Consider the following 9,547-nt stretch of genomic DNA (forward strand, 5'->3'; position numbering starts at 1 on the left):
GGGAGGGCAAAGCAGCATTGATTGGCCACCCCGTCATGGCCACGCCCCCTTTATGGGCCAACCCCCCCCCCCGTGCACAGTGCAATGGGGCAGCCCCACGGTGGGTTTGGCTCCGCCCCCTGGGGGCGGTTGGCAGCCAGGGGGGGGGTGGGAAGGGGGTTCTATGGGGGGGGGGGGCATTGGTTTGGCAATGGGGGGGTCCCCGCTATGGGTCTTGATGTGGGTCACGCTATGGGTCTTGATTTGGGTCACGCTATGGGTCTTGATGTGGGTCACGCTATGGGTCTTGATTTGGGTCACGCTATGGGTCTTGATGTGGGTCCCGCTATGGGTCTTGATGTGGGTCCCACTATGGGTCTTGATGTGGGTCACTCTATGGGTCTTGATGTGGGTCACGCTCTGGGTCTCGCTGTGGGTCCCATTGTGGGCTCACTCTGGGTCTCTCTATGGGTCTTGCTGTGGGTTTCTCTATGGGTCCCACTGTGGGTCTCTCTATGGGTCTCGCTGTGAGTCCCACTGTGGGTCTCTCTATGGGTCTCGCTGTGGGTCGCAATGTGGGTCTCTCTATGGGGCTGTGGGTCTCTCTATGGGGCTGTGGGTCTCTCTGTGGGTCTCTCTATAGGGCTGTGGGTCTCTCTGTGGGTCTCTATGGGGCTGTGGGTCTCTCTATGGGACTGTGGGTCTCGCTGTGGGTCTCGCTGTGGGTCTCGTTGTGGGTCTCTCTGTGGGTCTCTCTATGGGTCTCTCTGTGGGTCTCTGTGGGGTGCTGGGTCTCTCTGTGGGTCTCTCTATGGGTCTCTCTATGGGTCGCTGTGGGGTGCTGGGTCCCGCTGTGGGTCTCTCTATGGGTCTCTCTGTGGGTCTCTTTGTGGGGTGCTGGGTCCCGCTGTGGGTCTCTCTATGGGTCTCTCTATGGGTCTCTCTATGGGTCTCTCTGTGGGTCTCTCTATGGGTCCTGCTGTGGGTCTCTGTGGGGTGCTGGGTCTCTCTATGGGTCTCTCTATGGGTCTCTCTATGGGTCGCTGTGGGTCGCTGTGGGGTGCTGGGTCTCTCTATGGGTCCCACTGTGGGGTGCTGGGTCCTGCTGTGGGTCTCTCTATGGGTCTCTCTATGGGTCTCTCTATGGGTTGCTGTGGGGTGCTGGGTCCCGCTGTGGGTCTCTCTATGGGTCTCTCTATGGGTCGCTGTGGGGTGCTGGGTCCCGCTGTGGGTCTCTCTATGGGTCTCTCTATGGGTCGCTGTGGGGTGCTGGGTCCCGCTGTGGGTCTCTCTATGGGTCCCGCTGTGGGTTGCTGTGGGGTGCTGGGTCCCGCTGTGGGTCTCTCTATGGGTCCCGCTGTGGGTTGCTGTGGGGTGCTGGGTCCCGCTGTGGGTCGCTGTGGGGTGCTGGGTCTCTCTATGGGTCCCGCTGTGGGTTGCTGTGGGGTGCTGGGTCCCGCTGTGGGTCGCTGTGGGGTGCTGGGTCTCTCTATGGGTCCCGCTGTGGGTCGCTGTGGGGTGCTGGGTCTCTCTATGGGTCCCGCTGTGGGTCTCTGTGGGGTGCTGGGTCCCGCTGTGGGTCTCTCTATGGGTCTCTCTATGGGTCGCTGTGGGTCGCTGTGGGGTGCTGGGTCTCTCTATGGGTCGCTGTGGGGTGCTGGGTCTCTCTATGGGTCCCGCTGTGGGTCGCTGTGGGGTGCTGGGTCTCTCTATGGGTCGCTGTGGGGTGCTCCGGTCACTTGGCCAGCCGGCTGATGACCCGGATGAGCGCCGCGTTCTCGTCCTTGAGCCGCTCGTTGTCAGCGCGGAGATCGGCCAAAGCCTGGGGGGGGAGGGGGGGATCCATGGGGCAGGGGGGGGGGGGGGGGGGGGGTCCCATGGGTCCGGACCCCTCCCCCCCCCCCCCCAATGGCACCTTCAGCTCCTCCTCCAGCTCCGCCGCCTTCCGCTCCAGCGCCCGGCGCTCCTGGGGGGGGCATGGGGGGGTCTCTATGGGGCTGGGGACATGGGGGGCATGGGGGGTCTCTATGGGGTAGGGGGCATGGGGGGTCTCTATGGGGCTGAGGCATGGGGCAGTCTCTATGGGGCAGGGGGCATGGGGGGGTCTCTATGGGGTAAGGGGCGTGGGGGGGTCTCTATGGGGCAGGGGACATGGGGGTGTCTCTGTGGGGCAGGGGCATGGGGAGTCCCATGGGGTATGTGTGGTTCCCATGCGGTATCTGTGGGTCCCATGGGGGGTATCTGTGGGTCCCTATGGGGGCATTGGGGTCCCATGGGGTATCTGTGGGTCCCATGGGGTATGTGTGGGTCCCATGGGGTATCTGTGGGTCCCATGGGGGGTTTCTGTGGGTCCCATGGGGTATCTGTGGGTCACAAGGGGGATCTGTGGGTCCCATGGGGTATCTGTGGGTCCCAAGGGGTATCTGTGGGTCCCATGGGAGGTATCTGTGGGTCCCATGGGGGTATCTGTGGGTCCCAAGGGGTATCTGTGGGTCCCATGGGAGGTATCTGTGGGTCCCATGGGGGTATCTGTGGGTCCCAAGGGGGTATCTGTGGGTCCCATGGGGTATCTGTGGGTCCCAAGGGGGTTTCCCCCCCACTCACGAATCGCTCCAGCTCCAGCAGCGCCGGGCGCTCCTTGATCCGCTCCTGCCGCTGGGGGGGGGGGCGGGGACAAGAGATTAAACCCCGCCCCCTTTGCCCCGCCCCCTCCTCGCTCAGGCCACGCCCCCCCTTCCCCTTCCCGATCAGGCTCCGCCTCCTCGATCAGTCCCTGCCCTCTCCTCGTCCAGACCACGCCCCCTCCTTGCTCAGGCCACGCCCCCCTCGGACCACGCCTCCTCGCTCAGGCCCCGCCCCCTCCTCTCACAGGCCCCGCCCCTCCTCCCAGACCACCGCCCTCCCCCCCCACCACGCCCCCCATCAGGCCACGCCCCCTCCCCGCTCAGGCCCCGCCCCTCCTCCAAGGCCACGCCCCCCCCACCAGGCCACGCCCCCTCCCCGCTCAGCGCCCCCCCCCCCCGCTCCGGCCACGCCCCCTCCTCGTTCAGGCCCCCCCTCCTCCAAGACCACGCCCCCCGCCACGCCCCCTCCTCGCACAGGCCCCGCCCCCCGACCACGCCCCCCCCTTCAGGCCACGCCCCCTCCCCGCTCAGGCCCCGCCCCTCCCCCCCCCCCACGCCCCGCTCCGGCCACGCCCCCTCCCCGCTCAGGCCCCGCCCACCTGCGTGACGCGCTCCAGCTCCAGCCGCCGCTGGCTCAGCTCCAGCTCCGCCTCCTGCAGCCGCTCCCGGAGCCGCTGCCTCTGACCCCAAAGCGCCTCCAGCGGCTGGGGGGGGAACGGGGGGGATGGGGGTCAATGGGGGTCAATGGGGGTCAGTGGGGGTCAATGGGGGTCAGTGGGGTCAGTGGGGGTCAATGGGGGTCAATGGGGTCAGTGGGGGTCAATGGGGGTCAGTGGGGGTCAGTGGGGGTCAATGGGGGTCAGTGGGGTCAGTGGGGGTCAATGGGGGTCAATGGGGTCAGTGGGGGTCAATGGGGGTCAGTGGGGTCAGTGGGGGTCAGTGGGGTCAGTGGGGGTCAATGGGGGTCAATGGGGTCAGTGGGGGTCAATGGGGGTCAGTGGGGTCAGTGGGGGTCAGTGGGGTCAGTGGGGGTCAATGGGGGTCAATGGGGTCAGTGGGGTCAATGGGGGTCAGTGGGGTCAGTGGGGGTCAATGGGGGTCAATGGGGTCAGTGGGGGTCAATGGGGGTCAGTGGGGTCAGTGGGGGTCAATGGGGGTCAATGGGGTCAGTGGGGGTCAATGGGGGTCAATGGGGTCAGTGGGGGTCAATGGGGTAATGGGGGTCAATGGGGTAATGGGGGTCAATGGGGGTCAATGGGGGTCAATGGGGGTCAATGGGGGTCAATGGGGTAATGGGGGTGATGGGGGAATGGGGGTCAATGGGGGTCAATGGGGTAATGGGGGTCAATGGGGGTCAATGGGGGTCAATGGGGGTCAATGGGGTAATGGGGGTCAATGGGGTTATGGGGGTCAATGGGGGTCAATGGGGGAATGGGGGTGATGGGGGAATGAGGGTGATGGGGTGATGGGGGTCAGGGGGGTGATGGGTGAATGGGGGTAATGGGGTTCAGTGGGGTAATGGGGGAATGGGGGTGATGGGGGAATGGGGGTCAAGGGGTGATGGGGGTAAGGGGGGTAATGGGGGTCAGTGGGAGAATGGGAGTATGGGGGTGATGTGGGTCAATGGGGGGAATGGGGGGAATGGGGGTAAGGGGGGGAATGGGGGTGATGGGGTAATGGGGTCAATGGGGTTATGGGGGTCAATGGGGGAATGGGGGTCAATGGGGGTCAATGGGGGTCAATGGGGGTCAATGGGGGTGATGTGGAGATGAGAAGGGGGGGATGGGGGTGGAATAAAGGGGGAGGGGTAAAGAGAGCGGGAAATGGGAGGATGGGGGAAGGGTAAAGGGGGGAGGGGGATGGGGGGCAGGGGGTGAACGGGGGAACAAAGGGGGGCAATGGGGGAGGGGAATTGGGGGCGGGGCAAAGGGGAGGGGTGTGGGGAGCCAATGGGGGAGGGGCATCCCCAAGCCCCTCCCCCCCCCTCCCCCCCCCCCCCACCTGCCAATAATCGAATGTGGGGGCAGGGCCCCGGGGGGGCTCAGCCCCCTCCTCCTCCTGGTCCCGCCTCTGCTCCTCTCTGATTGGCTCCTCCACAGCCCGTCCCTCACCACCGCGGCCAATCACGTGCTCCGCCTCACGCAGCTGCGACAGCGTCACTCCCTGGGGGGGGGGCCCAGACCCACAGTGGGAGTCACTTATGGGTCCGTGCCCCATAGCAAATGTCAATTATTCACTTATGGGTCCGTGCCCCATAGCGAAGGTCAATTATTCACTTATGGGTCCGTGCCCCATAGCGAAGGTCAATTATTCACTTATGGGTCCGTGCCCCATAGTGAATGTCAATTATTCACTTATGGGTCCATGCCCCATAACAGGTGTCACGTATGGGTCCGTGCCCCATAGCGAAGGTCAATTATTCACTTATGGGTCCGTGCCCCATAACAGGTGTCACATGTGGGTTCGTGCCCCATAGCGAACGTCAATTATTCACTTATAGGTCTGTGCCCATAGCGCAGGTCACTTATGGGTCACTGCCCTACAGCAGGGGCCACTCATAGGCCCATGCCCCATAGCATGGGCCACGTACAGGTCCAAGCAAGGGAGTCACTACTGAGTCCATGACCCACACCAGGGGTCACTTATGGGTCCGTGCCCCACAGCGAATGTCAATTATTCACTTATGGGTCCATGTTTCATAGCAGGGGTCACTTATGGGTCCGTGCCCCATACTGATTGTCAATTATTCACTTATGGGTCCCTGATTCATAGCAGGGGTCACTTATGGGTCCACGCCCCACAGCAGGGGTCACTTATGGGTCCCTGCCCCATAGCGTATGTCAATTATTCACTTATGGGTCCATGTTTCATAGGCAGGGGTCACTTATGGGTCCATGCCCCACAGCAGGGGTCACGTATGGGTCCGTGCCCCACAGCAGGGGTCAACTTATGGGTCCGTGCCCCATAGCGTATGTCAATTATTCACTTATGGGTCCATGTTTCATAGCAAGGGTCACTTATGGGTCCATGCCCCACATCAGGGGTCACTTATGGGTCCATGCCCAACAGCAGGGGTCACTTATGGGTCCCTGCCCCATAGCGTATGTCAATTATTCACTTATGGGGGGGGAGCCAATGGGGGAGGGGCATCCCCAAGCCCCTCCCCCCCTCCCCCCCCCCACCTGCCAATAATCGAATGTGGGGGCATCTCAGCCCCCTCCTCCTCCTGGTCCCGCCTCTGCTCCTCTCTGATTGGCTCCTCCACAGCCCGTCCCTCACCACCGCGGCCAATCACGTGCTCCGCCTCACGCAGCTGCGACAGCGTCACTCCCTGGGGGGGGGGGCCCAGACCCACAGTGGGAGTCACTTATGGGTCCGTGCCCCATAGCAAATGTCAATTATTCACTTATGGGTCCGTGCCCCATAGCGAAGGTCAATTATTCACTTATGGGTCCGTGCCCCATAGCGAAGGTCAATTATTCACTTATGGGTCCGTGCCCCATAGTGAATGTCAATTATTCACTTATGGGTCCATGCCCCATAACAGGTGTCACGTATGGGTCCGTGCCCCATAGCGAAGGTCAATTATTCACTTATGGGTCCGTGCCCCATAACAGGTGTCACATGTGGGTTCGTGCCCCATAGCGAACGTCAATTATTCACTTATAGGTCTGTGCCCCATAGCGCAGGTCACTTATGGGTCACTGCCCTACAGCAGGGGCCACTCATAGGCCCATGCCCCATAGCATGGGCCACGTACAGGTCCAAGCAAGGGAGTCACTACTGAGTCCATGACCCACACCAGGGGTCACTTATGGGTCCGTGCCCCACAGCGAATGTCAATTATTCACTTATGGGTCCATGTTTCATAGCAGGGGTCACTTATGGGTCCGTGCCCCATACTGATTGTCAATTATTCACTTATGGGTCCCTGATTCATAGCAGGGGTCACTTATGGGTCCACGCCCCACAGCAGGGGTCACTTATGGGTCCCTGCCCCATAGCGTATGTCAATTATTCACTTATGGGTCCCATGTTTCATAGGCAGGGGTCACTTATGGGTCCATGCCCCACAGCAGGGGTCACGTATGGGTCCGTGCCCCACAGCAGGGGTCACTTATGGGTCCGTGCCCCATAGCGTATGTCAATTATTCACTTATGGGTCCATGTTTCATAGCAAGGGTCACTTATGGGTCCATGCCCCACATCAGGGGTCACTTATGGGTCCATGCCCAACAGCAGGGGTCACTTATGGGTCCCTGCCCCATAGCGTATGTCAATTATTCACTTATGGGTCCATGTTTCATAGGCAGGGGTCACTTATGGGTCCATGCCCCACAGCAGGGGTCACGTATGGGTCCGTGCCCCACAGCAGGGGTCACTTATGGGTCCGTGCCCCATAGCGTATGTCAATTATTCACTTATGGGTCCCTGATTCATAGCAGGGGTCACTTATGTGCCCGTGCCCCATAACGAATGTCAATTATTCACTTATGGGTCCGTGTTTCATGGCAGGGGTCACTTATGGGTCCATGTCCCACATCAGGGGTCACTTATGGGTCCATGCCCAACAGCAGGGGTCACTTACGGGTCCGTGCCCCATAGCAAGGGTCACTTACGGGTCCGTGCCCCACATCAGGGGTCACTTACGGGTCCATGCCCCACATCAGGGGTCACTTACGGGTCCGTGCCCCACATCAGGGGTCACTTATGGGTCCATGCCCCACATCAGGGGTCACTTACGGGTCCGTGCCCCACAGCAGGGGTCACTTATGGGTCCGTGCCCCACAGCAGGGGTCACTTACGGGTCCGTGCCCCACATCAGGGGTCACTTATGGGTCCGTGCCCCACAGCAGGGGTCACTTACGGGTCCGTGCCCCACAGCAGTGGTCACTTATGGGTCCGTGCCCCACAGCAGGGGTCACTTATGGGTCCGTGCCCCACAGCAGGGGTCACTTATGGGTCTGTGCCCCACAGCAGGGGTCACTTACGGGTCCGTGCCCCACAGCAGGGGTCACTTATGGGTCCGTGCCCCACAGCAGTGGTCACTTATGGGTCCGTGCCCCATAGCGGTACCTGTGTCGGTCTCCGCCGCATCAGCCGGGTCCGGGCCTTGCGGTGGGGGTCGTCCCGAGGGGGGCGTGGCCTGGGGGGGGGGGGTGTGGCCATGGGGGTTTGGAGGCGGGGCTCAGCCCCACACATCCCAGCCCCACACCCGCCCCTCCCCCCCAGGACTCACGTGGGGGACGGGGCCCGGCGGGGGGCGGGGCTCAGGGGCGGGTCCAAGGCCTGCGGGGGGAGGGGGGGGAGGGGTCAAAGCGTGTCCACGCCCCTCCCCCACCCCAAGCCCCTCCCCCACCCCAAGCCCCCTCCCCCCTCATTAATAACAGGGGGGAGGAGCCTCCTACCGGGTCAGCTGATGCGCACTCTTGGTCCTGATTGGCTGGCTCCGAGGCTGGGCTCTGATTGGCTGAGCTGGAGCCAATCAGACTGCAGCGGCGCTGCTGCAGCAGCTCCCGCATGTCCTGGTGATGAAGGGGGCGGGGCCAGGCGGGAAGGGGGCGTGGTCAAAGGGGAGTTGCTTAGAGGGGAAGTGGGTGGGGCCATCAGAGGGGCGGGGCCAACCGGGGGCAGAGGCCAATGAAGGCGCAGAGCCAATCACAGGTGGGGGGGGGGCACAGAGCAGAATGAGCCAATGGGGATGGGGCCCAAAGGGGGCGGAGTCCAAAGGAGGGTGGAGCCAATGAGAGTGAAGCACAATGAGGGGGCAGAGCCAATCACGTTGGGGGGACACAGAGAATGAACCAATGGGGATGGAGCCCAAAGGGGGTGGAGCCCAGATGGGGGCGGAGCCAATGGGGCCGAGCCACTGGGGTGGAGCCCAATGAGGGCTCAGAGCCAATTGGAAGGGAGCGGGGAGATCCCAGAGGGGGTGGAGCCAAAAGGGGGCGGAGCCAAATGGAGGGGGAAGGGGGCGTGGCCAATGGAAACATAGGGGGTAGAGCCTGGGGAACGGGAAGGGGCGTGGCTTGGGGGGGGGGGGGGCGTGGCCTCACTCACCGGGGGCGGGGCGTCCAGGCGGGGGGAGGAGCAACAGCGCCGCAGGGCCGGGGGGGGCGGGGCGGGGGGGGGCAGCGCCCCCAAACTGCCCGTCCTATAGAGCCCCGCGGGGGGGCGGGGCTGGCAGGGGCGTCAGCGGCGAAGCCCCGCCCCTTTGCCCATATAAGGCAGGAGGGGCGTGGTTAAAAGGGAAGGGGGTGGAGCCTTACCTTGGTTGGAGAGGGCGGAGCTATTTGGGGGGGGGGGGGGGAGGAGAGGGGGGTGAGGGGCTGTGACCCCCATTCCCTCCCATAGCCCCCCCCTCTTCCTTATGGGCCCCCCCCACAAAGGGGGCGTGGTCTCACCTGATGGGGGCGGGGCTTCCTCCGGGGGTGGGGGGAGGGGCCTGAGGCGCTCCTTGACCCGGCCCCTGCGGGCCCCATAGATCCTGGGGGGGAAAGGGGGGGGGGGGGGGTGGTGCACATGGGGTCAAGGGGAGGGGCTATGGGGGGGGGGGAGGGGCTATAGGGGGGGTTGGGGGGAGGGTCACCTGCGATGCTTCCCCCCACAGAGCGGGGGGGGGCTCCATGGGGGTCCGGGGCACGGGGGGGAGGGGCAACTTCCGGCTCCTGCTGGGGGAGGGGGGGAAAGGGGGGTCAGGACCCCAAAGTTACCCCCCCCCCCCCCCACCGGGGTATTTGGGGTCAATGGGGGGTATTTGGGGTCAATGAGGGGTATTTGGGGTCAATGAGGGGTATTTGGGGGTCAATGGGGTTTACTTTGGTATTTGGGGGTCAATGGGGGGTATTTGGGGTCCATGGGGGGTATTTGGGGGTCAATGGGGGGTATTTGGGGTCAATGGGGGGTATTTGGGGTCCATGGGGGTATTTGGGGTCAATGGGGGG

General features: G+C 63.4%; 1 protein-coding gene across 1 annotated transcript; it reads right to left on the minus strand.

Annotated features, from left to right (window-relative positions):
* Positions 1-1,714: 1,714 nt before the first annotated feature.
* Positions 1,715-8,725, minus strand: LOC133263325 (protein phosphatase 1 regulatory subunit 12C-like). Its single transcript, XM_061443054.1, has 11 exons — positions 8,664-8,725; positions 8,012-8,128; positions 7,843-7,892; positions 7,680-7,749; positions 5,786-5,934; positions 5,139-5,142; positions 4,605-4,766; positions 3,203-3,307; positions 2,584-2,634; positions 1,895-1,945; positions 1,715-1,801 (listed from the first exon to the last, which is right to left on the minus strand). The coding sequence occupies exons 2-11, from the start codon at positions 8,123-8,125 to the stop codon at positions 1,715-1,717; spliced, it is 843 nt and encodes a 280-aa protein (XP_061299038.1). The 5' UTR covers positions 8,126-8,128; positions 8,664-8,725.
* Positions 8,726-9,547: the final 822 nt, after the last annotated feature.

Source organism: Pezoporus flaviventris, unplaced genomic scaffold, assembly GCF_033815535.1.
Source record: "Pezoporus flaviventris isolate CSIRO_AGI_PZ_B2104156 unplaced genomic scaffold, CSIRO_AGI_Pfla_v1 ptg000284l, whole genome shotgun sequence".
Taxonomy (NCBI): domain Eukaryota; kingdom Metazoa; phylum Chordata; class Aves; order Psittaciformes; family Psittacidae; genus Pezoporus; species Pezoporus flaviventris.

What these genes read in the sequence shown, in the direction of transcription:
- LOC133263325 (XM_061443054.1), bottom strand. Translation starts at nt 8,125, where the DNA reads ATGCGGGAGCTGCTGCAGCAGCGCCGCTGCAGTCTGATTGGCTCCAGC. An exon ending in TGCGGCGGAGACCGACACAG is followed by an intron (nt 5,935 to 7,679) that starts GTACCGCTATGG and finishes CCCCCCCCCCAG; the next exon opens with GGAGTGACGCTGTCGCAGCT. An exon ending in AGCTGGAGCGCGTCACGCAG is followed by an intron (nt 2,635 to 3,202) that starts GTGGGCGGGGCC and finishes CCCCCCCCCCAG; the next exon opens with CGGCAGGAGCGGATCAAGGA.